The sequence below is a fragment of the Calypte anna genome, chromosome 1 (assembly GCF_003957555.1).
Source record: "Calypte anna isolate BGI_N300 chromosome 1, bCalAnn1_v1.p, whole genome shotgun sequence".
Taxonomy (NCBI): Eukaryota; Metazoa; Chordata; class Aves; order Apodiformes; family Trochilidae; genus Calypte; species Calypte anna.
The window spans coordinates 86,786,939-86,810,026 of NC_044244.1; the positions used below are offsets into that span (position 1 = coordinate 86,786,939).

The window sequence follows — 23,088 nt, forward strand, 5'->3', positions numbered from 1 at the left end:
ACATTATGCATATTCATAATGATCCTGGAAAACTCTGTCTTTTTATAGCGACAAGAATAGCTGTTCTCCAGCGTTGGATATTGTCATTGTCAGACTTTCTGTTTCCAGCTCCAAAAAACCTGACTTACAGCTTTTAGTCACTGGTGTCTTTGCAGCAGTAGGTATCACTTGCTCTTTCAAAATAATCAACCATTGTCATGACATTTTCTGACACTGTCAGGAAAAAATATGCTAATTCTGTGTAAACTCTATTTAACTATAAGCTATGAATTGATGCTGAGAACTCCTGCTAGCGTATCTCTCAGGCGTTCATTCTACATTAGCTGGTCTTGAGATTATTTCATCAGAAAAGCAGACAGTGGATAGAACTTGTGTGGATTTCTTTTGTGTCTTCATGCCTGTGCATCAGGCTGAGGACAAGACCTGGCAGTGTTTTCAAGTTGTGCTCTTTCCCTCTTCCCACCCAGAAAAGATAATTTGTTTGTCAGCCATATTATTATTTTCCTGACTAGGACTGCAGGAAACAAGCTGCCTTATGGTAGTTTGGGGAGACCTGAAAGGAGAATGGTAATTTCCAAATCATGATTTGTAGAAGGTCCTTTACTCACCCATTCAGTTAAGCTTGTCAACATTGGCTTTTCAAGCTATTTGTTAACATCAAATGATCCTAGCAGGGTCAGGGCCTCTGGGTCTCAGTCAAGTCATGCTGATGTATGAACTAATTCAGCAATCTGTTATCAAGTACAGTTTTAAAATGATTGTATTTATAACTTTTATATCTAAATGAAAATAAACTAATTTATATACTGGAAGAATCCTCAGTTCTAAATTGAGTTCTTTTTGTAGCATTTTGTTGTCACTTGAGGGTGTTCTTTGCTTCCCTGTTCTCAGTTTCTTCTTCTTGTATCTTCTTACTCTTCTTTTTCCTTTGTAACTATCAGTTCTCTTCTTTTGGGGTGTATATATTTTTTTTTATTTCCATTTGATGTTATCTTTAAGGTAGTTGCTCTTCTGTGCCCCACATTTGTAATGCTTCTATCAGCGTCCAGTTAGGGCTCTTGAAATAGCTATTTATGCATTTTCCTACCCTCCATGTGAACCTCTTCTGCTGTTGAAGTACAATACCATATATTTCCAAATCAAGAACTAAAATAATACAAGGCTAGAAGGCACATCAAGCTGAAGTGGTTATTTTTGCCTGTTCCTAAGAGATGTATGCACTTCACTAAAAGGAGATAAAGTAGTGATAGGAGGAGATAATCAGAACCTGACACAGTTCTCAGTGTGTAGGCATTATTCTTCATGCACCTCTTTTTCACCACTGTTTCCATCTGAGCCAAATAAGGTTTAATTGGAAGAGAAAACACAGCAGGAAATAGTATTTGGCATACAGGAATATTGGTGGCATACAAACAAATGTAACTTTCTTGAAATCCCAATGAAATCTTAGAACAAAGAAGGAAACATTTTAATCTGTTAATCATGAATCCTAAAGGCAGGCCTAGAAGACTAAAACAACTCCTAAGCTACTATAAGCTCTTTGGATCACAAACATAAAATACTGTTCTTTTTTAGGGACAGTCCCATTGTCATTGAAGTTTTGCTGCTGAATTTGATAGCAGTAGAGGTTTCTGTTACTGCTGGCATAATAATTGATTATACTTAGTATGGTCCTCTACTTGCTGGTATTAAAAGCTCTTTAAATCTCTCAGCTGATATTAATTTAGGTTTCACATCCCTGGTACAGAAGACAAGCAAAGTCTTCCCTATGATATGCAAGTGAAGATGAAAGAGTTGGTGTGGAGTCTCAAGAAGCCGGACAGGTTCCTTCCTTCAGGGACAGGGATCTCATCTCCTCTGCCACAGTGCCAAACTCTTGTACACAACTACAGTTTGGAACCACTAGAGGCTGTAACCCAGAACTGAGGATGCTTAAGGCATCCCAGGGCCAAGAGATTAAGCCCAGCACGCAGTTCATAACAAGCAGAAAAGACAAGGAGAAAATCAACAAGTGGTGTGTTTGCTGCTGCCTCGTGCTACAGCTGTGAAGTGGTAAGAATTGAAAGAGCTGCCATGAAAGAAGGCAGAGATCCTGTACCCACTGTTATCCTTGTGACTCTTGAATGCTACAGTCTATAGAGGTTTTGTCTTCACATTCTGTCCCTGAGTGGGACAATTCCTATATGGAATTGTTCTTTACCTGCTAGAAGCTGGATGTCACTTCTTTGGTCCCAAAATGGGAGAAAAATCCAGGAGCAAACTAACTTCACCAAAACACATTAAGGTAAGGGCTATAATAACTGTAACCTGCTCTGGTAATTCAACACTTAATTTACAGAATACATAAATGGGTGAGTGTATTCTAGAGGACAGAACTTCTGATCATTTACCTTAGGAAACAAAAAAAAATATTTTTTTCTTAATTCATAAAATAAAACTACTGCTGCATTACCTTGCAAAGAAAAGTAATTAAGTGCTTTTAAAAGGGTTACAAATATCAGCTATATTTTAATTTACAATCAATATTTCCAAACAAGGTAAAGCATTGCACTATCTGTAATAAAATAGCTTAAAATTATGAAGAAAACAAAGGATTGATACTTTTTTTTAATGCTTTGTTGAATTGAGCTCCTGGTTTATTACAGGGAAAGTAGTATTATGTGAAAAATTATTTTAAAAGCTGCATAATATAGAGTACAGATAAGGTTGGAGAATTAAGTCTGACCAACTTGAAGAACTCCCTCTGCTTTCTGTTCTAAGCAGAATAGTTTGCTTCCACACTAAATCCAGTAAAGAAAAAACAATACTCATAACCACTACCAAAAAGCCTCTCTTCTTTTGATTGGATTTCCATCCCAAATAACTGGAGTCCTGCAAACAATTTCTGTGATGATTCAGCGGAAGGAATAGGTTTCAATTCCTACTCTTTGAGCTCTGTTGATTCTACAGGAAAATGGGAGCAAAACAATAAGTTAGTCACATAATCATGAGACCTGGCCTACAATTCACAGTCAACAGATAGGTTGAGAAGTGAGGTACCTTTAATATATATTTGCTTTTCATTAATTACATGTTTTTAAATATGGCTTGTTATAGGAAGTAACAAAATGTGATAATTACAGGGCTTTATATAATAAAAACAAAACTCCACAAAATAATTTCATTAATGTTTATAACTTCCTCTTATTTATATTGTATATATCCTCAATAACATCAAGAAAGGTGTTTTTTTTCTTAAGAATTAAGAAAATAAAATTATTGCTTCATTGCCTTACAAAGAAAAGTAATTCTAACCATATTCAAAAGGATTACCAATGTCAGTCATCTTCAGCACTGCCAAGATATAAAATAAGGTGGAGTTGGCCTTCCAAATCCCAAGGCAGTTTACGAAGTTTATGAGTTTTGCTTTCTGGTTTCTGAAGTCCTATGGCACTGTTTTCAGCCTTTTCTCTGCAACCTGAAAGAGATATGAACTTTTTAAACTATTTTTTCCCAAAAGATGGGATTTTTCCTAATTCATTTCCACAGTATATTGTAGTATTAAAAAAAGCCAACCATGCCCTAACTGAGGTAGTTACATGCACACCAGACATCTGTGAAGTCACCTGCTTGCAGACATGGAAGTTTATTTTGCTGATGTAGCAAAACTGCCCAGAGTTACTAATTGGATGTAACTACATTAACTAAACTTGCTGGTTTTCTATTGATTTTGTTGTGGAGATGTGGTTTTCCAACCCTAGTGCAGGTCTCAGTCTCTCAGCATTTTCTAGTGCCGCATGTTGGCATTCTTGTATTAATGGACAGGAAAAGAGCAGCTTCATCATGAGATCGAGGAAAGCCAAAGACATCCCATTGCTGTCACGTGAGTAGTTTTCTTTCTGGGATGGTCTCAGGACAATTATAGAATCATAGAATAATTTGGGTTGATAGGGACCTCTAAAAGCCATCTATTCAAACCTACCTGCAGTAAGCAGGGATGCCCTCAACTTGATCAGTTTGCTCAGAGCCTTGTCAAGCTCCACCTTTAATATCCTCAAGGATGAGGCCTCAAATACCTCCCTGGGCAACCTGTTACATTTTTCCACTATCCTAATGGTAACAAACTTTTTCCTAACATCCAGTCTATATCTACTCTATTTTAAAACCATTGCCCCTTGTCCTATCACTACACACTCTTGCATACAGTCCCTCTTCAGCCTTCCTGTAGGTCCCCTTCAGATACTAGAAAGTTGCTATTAGGTCTCCCCAGAGCCTTCTTTTCTCCAGGTTGAACAACCCCAGCTCCTTCAACCTGTCTTCATAGGAGAGGTGTTCCAGCCCCCTGATCAATTTTGTGGCCCTCCTCTGGACCCATTCCAGGTCCATGTCCTTCCTGTGTATTGAGGGCTCCAGAGCTGGATGCAGTACTCCAGGTGAGGTCTCACCAGAGCAGAGCAAAGTGGCAGAATCACATCCATCCATCTGCTGGCCACACTTCTTTTGATGCAGCCCAAGATGTGACTGGCCTCCTGGGCTACAAGAATGCAGTCAGCTCATGTCCAGCTTTTAATCCATCAGCACCCCCAAGTCCTTTTCTGAAGGGCTGCTTTCTAAAACCTTATCTCCCCCAGCCTCTACTGGTAGCGCTGATTGTTCTAACCCAGCTGCTGGTCCTTGCACTTGGTCTTGTTGAACATCATGAGGTGCACCTGGGCCCACTTCTCCAGTTGGTCAAGGTCCTTCTGGATGACATCCTGTCCCTCTGGATTATCAACAGCACCACTCAGCTTGGTGTCATCTGCAAACTTGCTGATAGTGCACTCAATCCTGCTGTCTATATTGCTGATAAAAATATGAAATAGTACAGGTCCCAGTATGGACCCTGGCGGGACACCAGTGGTCATTGGTCTCCATCTGGACTTTAAGCCACTGACCACTGCCTTCTAGATGTGACCATCCAGCCAATTCCTTATCCACTGAACAGTCTGCCCATCCAATCCGAATCTCTCTGACTTTAATGAGCAGGATATTGTGAGGGGCTGTGTCAAAGGCCTTGCAGAAGTGCAGATAGATCACATTCATAAGTCGTCCCTTATCCAATTAAACGGTATGGATCATTTGTGCGGCGTCGAGGTTGGTTCGTTTTGCAGTGGCTCAGCTCTACTGGATGGAAATGACTTAAAGGGGCTGGGAAGAAGTGCTATCCGAGGGCTGCGCCTGTCCCGAAGGCGTGCCCAGTGAAGCCGTGCCCCGGCGCCGGGAATGTTCCCCGGGAGCGGAGCCCCCTTGACCCGGCCCTCGGACCCCCGGCGGAAGCGGGCAGCTGACCCGGCAAAGCATCAGGCGGCCGGCGGCGTTTCCAGGGCTCAGCCCGGCAGCTCCCGGCGCCGCTCCCCCCTCCCGGAGTTTCCTTCCTCCGCTCCCCACTCTGGGGGACGGGTTTCCCCCGCCCCCGTGGGCCCCCTCTTCCGGCCATTGCCCGCGGTTCCCTCCGCCCCGGTCACACACGGCCTCTGTCCGGACAGCGCCCGGTCCCGCCGGGTTTTGTTCCTAAAGCCGCCTCTGCCCTCCTCTGGCCTTCCCCCCCCCTCGCCACTCTCCTCCCCGGCCCCGTCCCAGCCCCTGCGTTAGCCGGCAGTCCCCTCCCTCGGCCGCGTTCATTTCATACCAACTCTCATTCCTAGCATTCCTCACTTCCTCCTTTCAAACTGCAGGGGAAATAAAAACCCTCCCTCTCCCTCCCAAACTCCTGCACGGCCGCGGCCCCCGCCGTCGCTGACCCCTCCCCGCCGCCGTCCGGGCTCGCCGACCCGCTGCCCGCTCCGCGCTGCTCAGGTGAGGCTGCGCTTTGTGCCTGCTGCTCCCGACGGCCCTGCCTGTCCCCCAGCTCCCATCTGATCCCCTTTCCCGACACCCGGCGGGCAGGAGCGCCCGGCCCGGCATTGTTCGCTCCGTCCCCGCCGCTGCTGGACCTGGAGAAGGGGGAAGCCCGTAGGCCCCCCACCCCCGATAGCAGCCGCGGCTCCCCGGCAACTTTTTTCCGTCTTTCTCTCCGACTTGGCGCTGGCGATGCCAGGAGAGAAGCTGACCCGCCCACTCCCCGTGTCCAAGCCCCCGCTCCCACCCCTCCGCTCCCGGGGGTGGGGGTCGGGCGAGAGCGAGGAGCAGGGGCGCAGTTATAGCCCTCGCTCGCTCTTTCGGCAGGAAGTCCTGGAGCAGAAAGAGGATTTGAAGCCGGTCCCCGCTGTCCCCACGGAGCAGCAGCAGCTCGTATCCCGCTCAGGTCAGGACGCACTGTTTCACCGTCGCTTTCTCGCGGGGTGCGGGTGCCTGCAAGAGAGGGGGTGAGAGGACGGAGGGTTTGGAGCCGATCATGTGCGACAGAGGGAGGCACAAGCGTACAAAGGAAGAGATGGGAACATCCTCAATGGAGTCTCCGTCGGCTTCCCCCGTCGGGAAGGGGCTTACAGCGCTGGGACTTCGGGAGCTCGGTCGCTTGTCCGCATCGGCTGAAAACTGCTAGCTAACTTCCAGTAGAAAAAAGTAGTTTTCCGTCTTGTTTGTAGTGATGTTCTTGGGGAGGGCGCAGAGGAGGGTCGGCACTTTCTGTAATAAATTTTAATGTATATTATGGAAGGCGTTTGGGGGAAAAACAAAACAAACCGGATCGTAAGTAAACCCATCCGTGACAAGGAGTGTGGGTTTTTTACAGGCATTTACCGAAAGATGAGTAAATGTTTTCTCAGATAAGTTATTCGCGACTTAGAGTTGAGATTTGGTGGCACGCTTCTGGCAAGGATTTAAATTAAAAAAACCCCAAACCCCAGACAAACAATCGCTCCAAAACCGAACAAAAAGCTTCTCCAGTTAATCTTTTATCTTAGGTAGATAATTCTATTTAAACAATTCCATGCATGGAAAGCTAAAGATGGGGCTTTTTTTTGAAGAAGAAGAGGACGGGAGTTTAACTTGCCTTTTTCCAAGGTTTTCTGTAAAATACTTTATGCTGCATGGTCACACATAGGTAAAACCCCTAAAAAACAAAAAGAAAAAACCAACCAAACCACAAACAAACAAAATAAAACAAACCCTAACAAAAACAAGACAAGAACCAAAGCCAAAACCCACCAACTCCAAAAAGCTGTAAAAATAACACCAACCAAAAAAACCACACAGCTAATTACCAGGTGTTTTTTTTCTTCTTCTTTTCATGTATCCTAAACATACACTCATGTTACTTTCCAACTTTGAGAGCTGAATTCTGCAAATCCTCTACAAATAAACATGTAATAGTTTTCAAATACAGAGACCTGGGTGGGAAGGAAGATTTGAGGTTGGGTTTTTGTATTTTTTTTTTTTTTTTTTCTTGTTTCCTATTACTCAGAACGGATCAGCGTCACCTAGACTTGATTGCACTCTGTGTGTGCAAAGTGAGTGGAGCATTCGTTCACCTGTCTCTCCCTCTGCCTGTGTAGATGTGAGCAGTTTTATTGTTCTTCAACCAGGAGGAAGCGGGCAGTAAGAGAAGGGTATGGAGTAACAGGGAGGAGCGAGAGCAACAGAAGTAGGGGGAAAGCAGACTGACTGTGTAACAAGTGTTGGCCGTGTTGAAGCTGCTGTTTACTATCCTTACAGCCTTTTGGTCTTTGTCTCATGACAGACAAGAGTCTGAATCATACCATAATGAATGCAGAGGGGCTTCTTTATTAGGGCTGTTGGATGCTGAGGGACTTTATTTTCTATGGAACTTGGGGTGTTCCAGAGCAAAGGGCAGACAGACACTTACCTTATGCCATTCTCCTCCATTGCGGTTCGTATGGCTCCCTCAAACTCCAGCATGATTTGTCTCATCATCTCTAAACTGGGCCATCAGCTTATTGTTCTTATCCTCTCTGAGGTGATCTTGGGAGCACTGACCGTGCAGAAGAACGGGTTGTTAGGAATTTCTTCACTGTCTTGGTTCATGCTACATCTTGTAGATGAAAAAATTAATTTCACGCATGGCGTTGAAGTATTTTAGGTTATTATTGTGATGTTTAAATATTAGCATCTTACTGAACATCTGTGGGAAAACATTATGAAAATAGTACAGCCAAACTCTGTGAGCTTGTAGTTCGAAATAAAATCACAGTTGCTGTTGGTTTCCTAACTCAGGTATTTGTTACGGATACAGCAAGTAGAGTTTTGAGAAGTTTGATGAGAAGTACAGTTTTCAATAGATGCTGTTTTGCATCTGTGTTTGGAGTGACATATTCATGGACAGATTTCCTTCCTTAGTATAATGTGTCTTGTTCTTGTTGTATTTTTCAGCACTTGGTTCCTCCACAACATAACTCAAGGTGTGGGTTCATTAAGACTTTAGGCTGGCACTGCAGCAGTCAGAACTTCTCAGCACAGCCTCTAACTGTCCCTTTCCCTACTTGTCACACCTCTTCCCTTTGTTCCTGGCATGGGTAATGGCACTGCTCAGGTCAAGGGGCTGATACAAATGAAAAGTAACACTTTATTCTAGCAAGTTAGTTTTCTGCCACACTTTTCTCCATCCCGCTTTATCAAATGTTCGTGAAAATAGTGTGTCTGGAGAATGGGGTGCAATGGCTAGGGTATGGTTAGAAGGGTAAGAATGGGGATATTTTCTGAGCAACACTGTTCCCACCTTAAGTGGTTCCTTGGACTATCTCTACAGTCACTCCTGACATAATGAAATTATTTTCAGTCTTATCTGGCCACAAGTGTTTCTTAAGAAAGCAAAAATTCAGATTTACTTTAATATCTATTATACTTTCCCTAGAGCTCAGAGTTGTCCTTTGTTCATCTGTTGGTACTGTTTGTTTTTTTATTTTCCCCATCAATTATATGCGGTGGATCTTCCAGTAATTTTCTTGGGCAACTTTTCCATCACCTAATGTGCTGTAATATCAGAAAAGTTTTCTCACTCTACTGCAACAGTTTTTGGCTTGATATGTTTGTGTGAAATTATTGCTTATTACCTCTCTGCATTTGCACCTTCTAAGTTATTACAAGGTAGTAATAAGACCAAACTTTTACTATTTTTCATTGACAATGATTCAAGGCCTAATGATTGGGGGATTTTATACTTTTTTTCTTTTTTCAATTTATGTGTTCCTTTTGCATAGTGAGATCTGATATTCCTCTGATATTCCACATGTTCAAGGTGTTTCATCTCTTTGTTGCCTGAAATGATTATCTGAGCATAGGCAGACAGAAGTTACATTGGTCATTTTGTAGAAGCATTTGCACTGCAGACATCTCGCTCATTTGTTCAGCATTCTCAGCCTTGCATGTCTTTAGCTCCTGATTCTGGCAGGGCTTTCTCGTTGCTTTATCTTTGCTTTTTTTGTTCTTGTTTCTTCAGTTTCTGTCCATTACTTTTTTCCCCACATAGTCTTCTTTGTCCTTACTTTTCTGGGTGGTTTTTGAGCTGTTTGAAGCCCTTTGAGCTCTTTCTCTGTTCACTGGTGTTTGTAAACTTAATTTTGTATCACTTGCGCATTCCATTAACATTCCCTTTATTCAGTCTTAGATCTCTAATTAAGAGGTGAAAGAAACCTGGATTGGCAAAGATCCATGCAGGAAACCAGTAGGTGCCCCCTTTACCTGTTGATTCCATAGGTATATGTTGTAATACTTAGTTTTGAAGCCATTAGTGAATTATCTTATGTAAGCTGTACTCTCCAAAGGCAATTTGAAGTAATTTTTCAGCTATGATTTCCTTAGAGAGGAGCAAATACTATTCTAAATCTAAACCTATTACATCATGCACTGTATTATTTTCATTACCTAACTTCATGGCAATTCTATCCTCCTTTGAAGAGCAGTCAAATTTATCAAGATTTACTGTAGTGTATGCTCCTCTCTCTCTCCAACTTCGGCATTCTGCTCACCACCATGCTAAACAAATGCCCAACATGCTCCTTTGTAGAGCTTTGTGAAAAACAGGAATTTGCACGCCTGGAGCTTGTTAAAGATCTCAGATTAGATGCTTAGAAAGAGTTCAGAGGTTTGGGGTTCAGAGGTGGGGGTTTGGGTTCTTGCTGGTGGTTGTTGTTGTTTTGTTTTTTCTGTTTTGTTTAGTTTGGGGGTTTTTTGTGTGTGGGTTTGTTTTGGGGTTTTTTTTTTTTTGTTTGTTTGTTTTTTGGTTTTTTTTGTTGCTGGTCCTGCCCCTAGGGTCTTTTTTTCTGGAGATGATGCAGTCACTCCCCTTTGTTTTTAACACCATATGAATTAGACTTTTTCCTGCTAGGGAGGGGCAAGTTTTCCAGTTCCCGGTGCCACTGGCTGAGTCACTGGCTCTGTTTTTCTGTTCTGTTGTAGGCTTATAATTACCTTATTCTTACCTTCCTTAGAATATTATTGCCAAAGGAGATGTATTTTCCTTCACTGTACTTCTGAGATCTGTGCCAGTGCCTTTGAGACCCTGAAAATACAAGCCTTTGAAGCATCTCTTTGCTGTTGCCAAAGAGAAAATAAATTTGCGTAGTCCTCAAACTGCCTCCCTTTAAACAGTATGGTAAAGTTAAATGACAGATGTCCAGGCAAAGTCTAATCTTTTGTAGCCAGGACTGCTTAAACTGAAGGAGGAAAACTCTCAGGAGCACCGTGTGTGTATACTGAAATGGAAAGGGAAGGATATACTGATGACTTAAGCACCTTGCCTAATCATACTTCTCCATAGCAAATCCTTGAAATAAAGCTCACTGATACCAGACTGACAGGATTTGGAGAGGTTCTCTGGGTTTCAAAATCTTGTTGGCTTAGGGAAAAAAAGAGAGAGGCATAGAGGAGAGGTTAAGATATTAAGATTTTCTCAAAGTACATTCACTGCCCTTTATCTTTCTAAGTATAAATAAATAAAATCCATTTTTCCCCACCCCTATTTGTTTCTGAAGGATCTACACAAACAAGAAAATAACTCTGCTGGGCAAACAATGTGAATTGCTGCTTCTAACCACCCAGTAATACACCAACTGAAACGTAAAGAAGCAGCATCTTTTTCCAGTGTTTTTGGCTGCAGCTTATATTTGTAAGAACATGTGCTAAAAGCTGAAGTCAAGTCTGTGTCCCTTTAAGAGTCCAGTTTTTCTTGGCTAGATGCCCTTGTGCTCCTGTAGATTAATCTAGCAGAAGGTATATAACCTGTTGACCTTCCTGGTGAGAAGGGTCTGGAAGGGCAAAGAGATAAATCAGAAGGTTCATGCTTTCCTGTAATATCTAGGGGCAAGTTTAACCTGTGTTTTTCAGGTTTTGGCTTCCTTTTTTTAATCTTTTTTTTTTTTTTTTTTTTTTTCTTAGTTTGAGATTTGGGCTTATACTTGCATGTTCTCATGACTGACTTGCTTTCCGTGAAATCTCCATATGTTCAGCAGTTTGTAAATGACAGTGTGTTTAAATCACAATTGAGAGGGAAGAGTTCTAAGCTCCAAATTACAGTAGTCCAAGTTGACCCTTGCGTCAAACTGGTAGGAGAACTGGAATCCAGCTAAAATGGCTAGTGGCTGTTTGCTAAAAAATTTCACTCTGTTTTACAGAAAAAAAAATATCTGGTGGATATTCTTCAGTGTCAGCCTTCAAAAAGTGCTCATCTTATATGTAAGAAGTGTATGTTAACATGCTGCATGTTCCAGGTGGAGCGTGTACTCCAAAACTAGAGATCAGGTTCCTGAATACCTTAAGAGAGTGTGGCTTGGTTGGTAGCCATGAGTAGGGTTCATTCATATGATGTTTAATGATGTTTCTTTACTTAGGCATTGGTTTATCAAAAGTATCAAGCACCTTTAAGCTCCCATCTAACTACTACTAAAATCAAGGCACATGCTTGATTGGCTCGCTGAGTTGAGGTCCCATTTTATACACCTGTTCTTCTTTGTGCTTTGCTTTTGTCTTGAGCCTTTAGTTAAAGGCCTTAGCCCTGGCCAGACAGGTTGTGCCCACAACACAGATCATCTGCAAGCACTGCAGATGCAGAAATCTGGCTGTGTTTGTGTGTTGTGTGGTTAGTGCTTCTGACTATTATAGGTCTCTTAGCCCAGGTTAAGCTGTATTTTTTTTTTTTTTGACACTGGCTGTAGACTCAGAGCTAAATGTTTTACTGCTTTGGATGAGATTTTCAAACATCTGTCTCCCGTCTGAGTAGTTAATGTAAAATTCTGCTGTCATGCGAAGCAAAGTGTATCAGAGTTGTGAGGTTTTTTTTGAAATGTAGCTTGAGTCCTAAACAAGAGGTTGAGAGATGTCATGAACATGAGGCAGGATTAGGAAATAAGAATTTGGTTTGGGTATCATAAAAAGGGCTTGATGAGACTCTCAATTATATGTTACTACTCAAAAGACACACGTTTTCCAGACAGTGCTAAACATGAGCCTATTTCAAGTTACATACACCATTTGAAATTGCAAGTAACATAAAGTTTGCCTTTTTTTGTCCAGAAATTCTTGTATGTATTTTGTCCCAAGTCTGATCTTGTCATTAGATGGTTCGCTCAGGTCTTTGTGTTGCACTTTCTTTCCATAGGTAAAATGGGGGCTTTGAGTTCAATGGTGAATTTTTCAGGAAAACTTTCAATGGGTTTAGAAGCAAGGGTATTTTATGTTGCTATCAAAGGTTTCCTATACTGTAATAATTAAGAGAATAAAACTATTTGGGAAAATGCTAAGCATGATTTATTTCTATCCTTAGCTTGGTTTGGTGAGACCCAACTAATTTTAATTTGTCTATACTTGAAGGAACAGTTGTGAGTTAAACATGTTAGCTAACAGTTCTGGTGATTCTGTGATAGCAAAGGGACGTGATTATTGGACTCCCTCCTGTTTTGTTGCTTTCTAACCAGCTCTGTGCTTGTCAGGAGAATGACTCCCGGTGACTGCCAGCCTGAGAGTGGCTGACCATTTTCACCCTGCTGCAACCTTCATCTCTTTGGGAAGCTGTGAGGCACATGCCACATGTAGAATGGGAGCTCCGGGAACAGTTCCCACATGGGTGATAACAGTGACTTCCCAGGAATTGCTGTTGTTCCTTTGAGGGCTGGGGCCAGCTCAGTGTGTGGCTCAGTCCCAGGGCAACCTGACAGTGTCAATCTCTGCTGCCTTTGCTGGCTCAGTTTTCTCTCCCAGCTGAGATGTGAATCATGCAGTTGTCATTTTATAAGTTCAAGGCTGGTGGCCTTGTGATGCAGCCCACAGGTGGGAGCTGTGCATGAGTTGCCTGTGGCTTAGGACTGATCTTCAAGTTGGCCACCCCTAAACTAGTGGGGCCAGAACCAGCTTTTGGGTTTTGTTGTTGGGTTGTGTATTGTTTTTTTTCTGTCCTTCATAGGGTAGAAAGGCTCTGTGTTCTCTATTCTTTATCACAAATGTAACTGATTGGATGGTGTGCAAGGCCACACACAGCCTTATCTCATCACATCCTGTTTGACTACATTATCCAGGACTGCACTGATAGAAGTTCTCCTCTCTCCTTGTTTTGATTTATATCACTGTGCTGCACGCTACATCCTCTCTCTGTTTCACCCAGCAGAGCTCAGCTACTGCAATAATTCGAGTGTTGTTTTGGTTTGCTCAGGAAGTCAGGTGCCTTTTGAACAGCAGCTACTGCAGGCAATTCCAGTGTAGCAAGCAAACCAAGCTTGATTTTGTGTTAGTCAGTGTGATAAGCATTCAGATGGAGCCCAAGTCTATGTTGGGCATCATCTGAGGTTAATAGAGCTTGTTCTTTGATAACCAGTATCACTCAGTGGTGAGAGGGGAAGAGAAATCTCAAAATGCAGTTTGTAGATGTAATGATTGTATTACCTTGCCCAGTACACAAGAGGGAAATCTCAGTTCTCCTTTCTTCCTTGCCTAGCACTGCTGTCTGCTAAGAGTTTTTGCTTCACCTACAGCAAGTAGCATGTCCCTCAGCTGGCTCACAGGATTAGGCAGTGTTATCCTGATGTCCTGTTTGGATAGGGATCTTTGCAGGGAACAGCCAGCATTGCTCAGGAACTGCAGGAGTCACAGGGCAGAAGCTGAGATTATAGCTGGTGTCACAGCTTAGCTAAATTGTTACGGGGTGCTGGAATGGAGGCCCCGCAAAAGGCTCAGTGAACTGGACCCACCCATCTCTGCTGTCTCTGGATCTGTGCAAACTGCGTGACTCTGGCTCCAGGCTGATTTAATGACTGGATGTGGTTCCTAAGGAGCTTGAGAGCAACTGGTTCCTGGATGGTGCTGCAAAAGTACTGTTATATTCCTAGATATAGCCCAGTGCTAGATGATCTTGCTACAGTTGCATCTTAATTTTTGTCTCTAGAGACCCTGTAAACATGTTCATGATTTCTGTCCTATTTTGCCAGCAAGTTTTAACAGACCTTAGTTATTGTTGAATAATCCACCTTTTCCCTTTCTAGTATGTTTTTTCCTGTAGTCTTTGAGTTGCACCCCCTTGGAGCTACTCATCTGCTGATTGCACTCATTCTTCTCTTTCAGAGGAACTGAGCTATTATTGTAGTGTCCTGTAGAATTTCCCAGCCTTCTTCCCCTGGTAAGTTTGAATGCTATCTTCCATCATGCCTTGCACAATAGATTTTGTAGCATTCCAAACTGTTGCTTTCCTAAACCCAGATCTCCTTGTATGACTGCATAGTGTAAACTCATTTGTTAGTGTGCTCTGTATGAAAGTAACTGATTGGTTGTTGCTGTTTCCAGTTTTTTTAATAGTTATAAACTACTCTAAAGTTATAGTTTGAGCAGTGGGACGTCTCTTCTGGCCGAACTTTCTTTTTTGCAATTCTCAGTTTGACTCCTGATCAGTCTGAATGCTGAGGTTCATATCCTCTGTAGTAGCAGTATTTGGCCCATGTTACCAAGGTACTGAATACTGGAGTGATTTATCTTTACTCGCACTGCAATTACACCAAGGAATACCTGTTAATGGGAAGCAGCCCCTGTCCCCACAGCTTGCAGCTCCAGTAAATGAGACCAAAGATGGAGGGAAGTCCCTGGTAGAAAGAAGTGACTTGAAGTGACTTGCTCCTAGTGCAGGGAGTTCAGAAGCTGGAGGTGGCCCACAGTGCTGTGCTGGCAGGATTCCTGCCTCCGAGGGTGAGTGAATAAGGATGTCTCTGGTTCATGTGTGCTTGATACGGATTCCATCAGGGAAAGGGAGTGGCCGAGGAGTTGCGGGGGGAGTCTTTTGGACAGAGCAGCTCTAAGAAAACTGAACAACTGGAGACAGCTGGCTGCAGTTTTTCAGATCCTCGGGAAAGTGTGATTTTGTGTTTAGCAGCTGCCACAAACATTTAAGAGAGAGCTGTTACCAGCAGTAATGACTGAGGGATTGAGGTGGGAAAGCAGATGTGTCAGACTGCAGTCTGTCAGAGATGTGCTTCCTGTCAGTGAGACCTTGCTGAACGGCCCTTGGCAGCTGTATAGCCCTGTGGGATCTCTGAATCTCAATGAGATGCCGTGTATGAAAGGAAGGAGAGTTAGTGTTGAAATTACCAGCATCAGAACAATTAAAACAAAGCTGCTGGAGCAGAAAGACTTTTGTGTTTTCTCCATAGTTTGGATTTCCACTGACCCAAAAGTCTGCCTTTGTGAGTATCTCATTAAGAGATGGGCCATGGCAGAAAGAACAGGGACAAGAGTGAATGAAGAAGGGTACTTGGACATAAGAAAAAACTAAGAAGAAAGTAGACATACTGTGAGGGAGGAGGTGGAAGTGCTCTTAGGCGTTTGTGTCTTTGATCCAGGGACACAATCCATGACTGTACCCCACAAAAAAAGGTTGTTAATTATGTCAGTAAAAGAAGAGTGGGATCAGAATAAGAACAACTGTTAGGTGTACAGTACAAGAAATAAGAGAGCCAAGAAGTGGAACGTAAGTGCAAATTGAGGGGATCTGAAGAGAACAAACACCAAGCCTGGGATCTCTGACAAAACTTCCTGTTATGAGAATGGGACAAAATGCTCTGAGTCCTCTGATCATACGACCTGTGTCTGGCTAGGGGATTCAGATGGGGCAGGAACTGTCTAAGCATGCCTGGGAAATCAAGAATCAGAATCAAATTCCCTCCATATCCGAAGAAAGCTTTGGAATTACAAGCTCTTCCAGTGGCAAAATAGAAAACTAATAATTTACAAGTACTAGAATATTTATTGATATTAGAACATGCAGTAATACAAATCACCATTAAAGTTACCAAGCTGTATGTGTATAGTTACTGTTGATTGAATGGGAAAACTGAAGAAAGCGGAAAGCTAGATGTTTACTGAAACAATTGTATTCTGTTAAAATAGCTACTAATGAGTATTGATCAAACCTTTCTTAAAAATAAGACATTCAGCATTAGCATGTTTCTGAAAAATGCTCTGGTTTTGGCATGTTTGCTTTTTCAATAGGAAATTAAGTCACCGATAGTTTTCAGCTTGCCACACTAATAGAGCCATTTGCCAGAGGGTTTAGCCCACGACTTCTCTACAGTTTGCTTTGCTTAGTTTAATAGATGGCCTCTTCAGCCAACAGTGAGTTCAGTGTTCAGATCAACAGTATAGGAAATGCAAGGCCTGAAGATTTCAGCCAGAGACCCACAGACCAGATAGGACCTGACCACCACACCCTGAGTTACTGATTATTGTTTCTGAGCAGAGTATTGCCTGGGATTGCACATGGAGCTTACTGTTTAAGCAACATTATTTGAGAGCTTTGCAGGCCCTTGACATCTTGCTGAACTAGAGACAGAGTTATGAGGATTTTCATGGTCTTTCAGTCTATTGAGGTTTTTTGGAAGTTGTCAAACAGAAGGCAAATTTGTGTTAATGTCTGGGTGATAACTGAAGTCTCAGCTAGAGATGGCCAAACATCTGTGTTCTGTTTTTCTCAACCATCTTTTCTTTTGCATTTGGAGAAGAGGGTTCTAAGTGTTGACACTAAACTGAATACAGCATGTTTTTTCCTCCAGTTATTCTGGATCTTGGATCACAAAGGACCCAGAGTTTCCTTTGTCAACAAGGGTGATTGGTGTAGATGTGAAGCCTTCTAAAATGTGAAATGATCAGGAAACAGCTCCTAAAGTCTGGATGCAGGGGTGGGGGAATCATAGAATTACAGAATATCAGCTTGGAAAGGACGTCATGAATCATCTGGTCCAGCCTTGCTAGTAGGCAACACCTAAACTAGATGAGGTTGTCTAGCACCCTGTCAAGCTGAATCTTTAAAGTGTTGAGTTTTGGGGAATCCACCACTTCCCTGGGGAGATTATTCCAATGTCTGACTGTTCTCGCACTGAAAAAATTTCTTCTGAAGTCCAGTTGAGATCTCCCCAGGAGTAACTTGTGGCCATTATCCCTTGTTTTTGCCATGTGACTGCTTGTAAAATGGGAGTCTCTGTCTTCTTGGTAGTCATGCTATAAGTACTAGAAAATGGCAACAAGGTCTCCCCTAAGCCTTCTTTTCTCAAAGTTGAACAAACACAGTTCTATCAGCCTTTCCTCATGTTGCAGGCTTCTTAGGCCTTTGATCATCTTTGCAGGCCTTCTCTGGACCTTCTTCCGCCTGAAAAAAAACCTGAATGTTGTATTCCAGGCTTGGTCTGACAAGTGCTGAGTACAGTGGGATGATGACTTCTTTATCTTTGCTGGTGGTGCCCTTGTTGATGCAACCCAACATCCTGTTGGCTTTTTTGCCACCGCAGTGCAGTGTTGGCACTGTTGAGCTTGTTGTCAACCAGGACCCCTAGGTGCCTTTCCACAGAGCTCCTCTAGTTGCTCCCACTCTGTGCTGCACTCCGAGGTTGTGTTTTCTCAGTAATGCTTCAGATGTATTTGCTTAGTTTTCAACATAAGAGTATGCCATGCTGAAATTATCTGCTATGTATTCATCTCTGTCTGCATGGACATTAAGGAGACAAAAGCAACTGGATTCAGAGTAGGTGCTTTTTATGGTTATGATGGCTTTACATTCCCTAGGAGATGACTGTCTACCTGTATGCATTGCTGGGGGCTTTGGCTCTATAGCACAGGTTGTACCTTCCAGTGACCATATGGCCCTGGTAGTCATACCAGTTGAGAGTTAGGGTATGTTTGCACTTGGTGTGGAGCCTGCTGGTTGTTGCTTGCAGCTCCAAACACAGGTGATACTGTGAATGAATACACTTGCTGTCACGCCTTGGGTTTCTTTCTGAAACTCTCCATTTCTCAGTCTGTCATCCTGTGTTAAAACTAGACTGTGCCTTGTGTTTGTGGAGATTTTAAAGTTCATTAAATGAGGAGGCTCTTGACAGCCTCTAGGGATGAGGGATGCTCGAGGAAATATCAAAAGAGGAACATCTGGAACAGGTAGCTTCTGTTCTCTGTTAGGAGTGTCCCTGCAGAAAGCTTAATCCTCTACGCTGATTCCCAGCAGGACAATCTCTGGAATACCCATGTCATTTGCTACTGAGTATCTGCCAGTGAAAGAAAGGGGGTGTTTTGGTGATAGATGCTTGGCGAAGGAAGTAACTGTTAACATTAATTTCTGAGTCTCTTCAAGTCAAACTGCCTGCTCTGGTACCATTTACAGTGTGCTTGCAATGTCTGCCTCTGTGGTTAAAGGCTACGTGTGAGTTCCCTTTTCTGTCCCCCTCACCTCCCATTTTATTCTTTCTTCCAGTGTTCTTTAGGGGTCTGAAAATGTATAGGGTGAGTCAAGAGGATTGAAATTATCTAATGTTGGGGATGCAATAGATGGATGAACAGTGACAGGCCATTCTACTGTCCCCCAAAATAATGGGATCTTTCACCTGGTGTGCACAAGTCAAGTAATTAGTTGTTTAAATCCTTCTTGTGCTCAGGGAGGAGTGCGAGGTGATAATGCACAAAGCTACCACAACTAACACTGAAAGGTTGCAACCAGTCTGTTAACCTATGCAATACTTACAAGCTTTTATTGATAATCACTGTCCGATAGTTGCATATCCAGTATTGGCTAAGATTTTCTGAGTCTCTACTGAAAAATGCAGTACATTTTACATTTTAATTCTACTGCACAGGCTCAAAAATGTAACGGCCTTCAAACAGAGGTAGGTTCCCTAACTTCTAGAAGTGTGATTTTCACAATTAGCAAAGTATAATTAGCAAAATACACTCAAAGAATGCTGTTTTGACTGACTTTAAAAATTCTGCATGGTTCCTTGGGCTGAATGTCCACTTCATTCAGAGTCCCTGTTTCTAATATCTAGTTCTTCCCTTATTTTTTAGCCTTAAATTAATTACTCTTAAGCAGTCATGCAGTACATTGTCAATTACTTATGTAATTTATATTAAAGCATTCAAAAATTTCAACATCAGTTCCAGCAGTTCATGTGTTCCAAACATCTTTATGGGGAAATAAGTCATAGTGGATTTTCCAAATGTCTGTGTGAAACATTTGCTAAAATACTGCACAGTAATGTAAGACATATTCTATGTCCAGAAATTATTCTAATACACCCAGTATTATCTTATTTGTTTCCAGAGCTTGTGGTGGGTTATGGAGATGGAAAATAGGTATCAGCTGCTGTCTGAAGTCATTAAGGAACAGCAAAACATGAGAGCCAATCTTTCAACTCTTTTTACAACTTCTTGAAATAAAAAAAAAAAAATCCTTTAAAATTTAACTTTATTCTCAAATGGTGTCTTGGGAACATTCTTTGTAGCTCAGGTGATGAAACTTAAATAGGTAAATTAACAGATTTGAGACTAAGACAGGGGAATTATCTGTGGCTTTAGAAGTAATTTGTTGTCTCTATGTTTGACTGGAACTGTCTGTATGGTCTGAAGGTACATTCTGAATGAGTGTTTTAGCAGCTCCACTCAATGAGTTCAGAGTCTACTGCAGATGTTTGTAAGTAGGTTATAATTTACTGTAGTTTTCAATAGCTAGCAGCTACCTGCTTTGCTTCAATGAGAAACCAATTTCTCCTCCTGTCCAGTGGCAAATCTTCTAGCCTGAGAATGGTAAAGAATGAGGGGGCAGAGAGGCACAGAGAACTGAAGGAATTTGCCCAAGGTCATTTCAGAAGATGAGCAACATAAACAGGCTAAGGGCCTGGGATTCTTGACCTTCACCTAGTGCCTTTATCCTTTTACTCATGGTGCCTTCTGCTCCAGACAGGATATAGTGCTGAGATTTGGGAGACATTGCATTAAACTGTCTGGCTCCAGGAATTGCTTTTTAGAAGTCCACGGGATTCTTGAGAAGCGGGAATGTCAGTGTTAAATATGATCCTGTGAAACAGTGTCTAAAAAAATTTAAACCCCTGTGCTCAGTGATCACTAGATAATTCATCACCGCTTTATTTTGTATAGTCTTTCACATGGACTGAATCCCTACATGCCTGCTTCCGAAAGTTAAACAACAGTTACATGGGTAATGACAGCAGAGGGAGAAAGAAATTAGGAGACAAAGACACAGGCAAGAAGACATAGCATCTGAGAAGAATTGGGAATAGTAATTGAGAGCTAATGAGCTAAAGCTATGTGAGAGCAAGCTGGTTTTTCAGAAGGATTTGTAGAAAAGGTTTTCATCTCAACATTAATATAAATCATGTTGATGTGTTACTATTTAAGGTAAATTTGAAGTAAAATCCCTCTTCGCTCAAGATTTTTTTTTTTTCTTTAATATCTCCCCTTTTCTTGGAGAGGAGGATTTCCAACTAACAGATGAGATGTGTTTGTCATTACAGGTTCTGAGTCTGCTTCTCTGTGTGGCACCTTGGAGTTTCTAGCTGGCACCATTACCTCCAACGAGTGGAGTTCTCCCACCTCCCCTGAGGGGAGCAACGACTCAGGGGGCAGTGAAGCCTTGGACAAACCCATTGACAATGATGCTGAGGGGGTGTGGAGTCCAGACATTGAGCAGAGCTTCCAGGAAGCCCTAGCCATCTACCCACCATGTGGACGGCGGAAGATTATCCTGTCAGACGAAGGCAAGATGTATGGTAAGGAGTAAGAAAGGGCACATCACAGCATTCCAGGCAGCCTGCCCTCTGCAGGCCACTTGCCTTGTACCAAACAATGTTCTGGATGAACTCTTCTTTTTTTTTTTTTTTTTTTTTTTTTGTCTCAGGCATTCCCAAGTTGATGCTGTTGCTTGCTTCAAGTAGTATTTAGGAAAATCATTGAATATTTTAACATGATTGGAAAGAATTATAGATGTCTTTTTCAGGGCAGTATCAATAAGGTAGATCCTAGAGTTGAGCATGCTACTGAACTAATCTTTGGGTACGTATCATATAATGACTTCGTGTTGTGACTAGGTCTATCTCTTGTTGCTGTCCCCATCACTCTTGTTATCCTAACAGGTAAGGGTCTGCATCTGTGGTACTAAAGGGCAGAAGTTCAGGCCCTGAAACTGAACCTACAGCTTTTTAACTACAAAAAAAAAAAAAAAAAAAAAAAGCCACACCAAAAATGAGCTACTCTTTTCAGGTCTTAAGGGCAGAAAATGGAGCTCACTGGGTACTCCCCTTTATTGTATTCTTATATTGTATTCTCCCTTTTATTGCCTTCTTTAACACCTGGCGTGAATGTCTTTTACCTGTGGGTTCTTCTCAGCAAGCTACCTGGATACCCAGCCCTGAACTCAGAGAAGAGCTGGCCTGGAGCTGCAGCAGAAGTCAGCTTTTTAAGTGACAGACATGTCACATGACAGACATGGTTTTTAATTGGATTTTTGACCTATTCCATGGTTAAAATTTCACTCTTGGTTTTGTCCACAAAAAAGCTTGTCTAAATCCTCTAGCTCAGTAGTGGAAGAAGCCACTTGATACTTCTGTGATTAAAAAGTTAAGCAAAGGCTGGGACTGTGCAATATTTGGTTGAAAGTCCCAAGGTGTTAAAACTGTCTCAAAGCACTAGCAAGGATCTGCAGCCCTTTCCCTACCGTGTCAGGGCTTGCTTTTTTTCCTTTACATTGGAGTATATGTGTCTTTGCAGGCCCCATTGTGGGAGCACCATCCCTGGAGCTTCAAATGGGGACACTTCACGAGCCACTCTGCAGATTTCTGTCCACCCATTGACCTTTTGTTCCCTGAGCTAGGGAGTAGATTCCTCTCACTATGGGGGCATAGGAGGCCTTGTTCACAGTGGATCTTGTGGATCTTGTATCTACAGTGGATGGTTTTACTGGCTACATGCATCACTGTATCTGTGCAGAGTGATGTACATTGAGTAAGGCTCAGCAAGTGTCAATATTCTGATGTAGACATCAATTCCTGCTCTGCTGGCACCCAAATTTTTTTGGGATTGTGCTATGGAACCCACCAGGGGACTGATTGAATTTCAAACTAACACAACCAGAAAAGGAAAAAAAGCAAAACTTAATTTGAATAAGCCACCTGATGGGTTTCACTTCCCAGCTGCATAGCTTCTTGTGTTGGTACTTAGAGAAGGGATGGTGCGAGGGAATGAGCAGCCATGGTTCCAGTGAGGGCAGGATTGCTTCTTTCAGAAGTAATGCTTGCTTAAAATGTTATTCAAATTAAAATATTTATTGAAAATCCACTTCCTGGTTATTAAATGTGGATTAGTGACATGCTCTTTGCCACTGTAAGTCTGCACTAGTTTTCATGACAGGTGGCAGGTGAAAATTACTGTTGAAATATTACAGTTTTGTGTTAAGTCTGTCTTCATTTATTAATCATGCTGCACAGTCCCTGAAATAAATCAGTTTTGTAGCTAATGTGTCAGAACAGAGAGTGAAATGGACCAGAAAAGAATTAGGAGTGAGAGGAATAGTAGAAGTGTAGTAGAATGGACTACAGAAACCAAGCAGATTTAGCTAGGGCCTGACTTGGCATGGACTGGTGTTAAGTAGAAAGTCTCCAGTTAACAGCACTGGTGATCTGCAGAAGGTAAATAAATCACTGGCAGGGTGAACAGTTTAGGGTAGGTGCTGGGAGAAGAAATGAACAGGTTTTCTGCAAGCCCTCCCCCATGACTCCAAATGGGACAGTGTCCCTGCTTGCCTTCAGTGCACCTGTTCCCAGCATGGATGTCTGGTTTTATATGCTTCTGACAGAACCCAAGGAACTGATTTATGCTGTTCTTTGCTTACTAGACTCCAGGATCCATGCCAACGAAGAGGGGCCCAGC

General features: G+C 42.4%; 1 protein-coding gene across 2 annotated transcripts in view; it reads left to right on the forward strand.

The window, feature by feature from the left end:
* Positions 1 to 6,180: 6,180 nt before the first annotated feature.
* Positions 6,181 to 23,088, forward strand: part of TEAD4 (TEA domain transcription factor 4) — a 58,503-nt gene continuing 41,595 nt past the window's right edge. The window contains exons 1-3 of one of the 2 annotated variants that reach the window (XM_008503227.2): positions 6,181 to 6,262; positions 14,464 to 14,518; positions 20,679 to 20,933. In XM_008503227.2, the coding sequence (XP_008501449.1) occupies positions 20,927 to 20,933 (7 nt within the window). In that variant the 5' untranslated portion in view covers positions 6,181 to 6,262; positions 14,464 to 14,518; positions 20,679 to 20,926. Of the gene's footprint in view, positions 6,263 to 14,463; positions 14,519 to 20,678; positions 20,934 to 23,088 lie in introns of those variants that run through there. The other variant, XM_030464500.1, reaches the window with a different exon arrangement.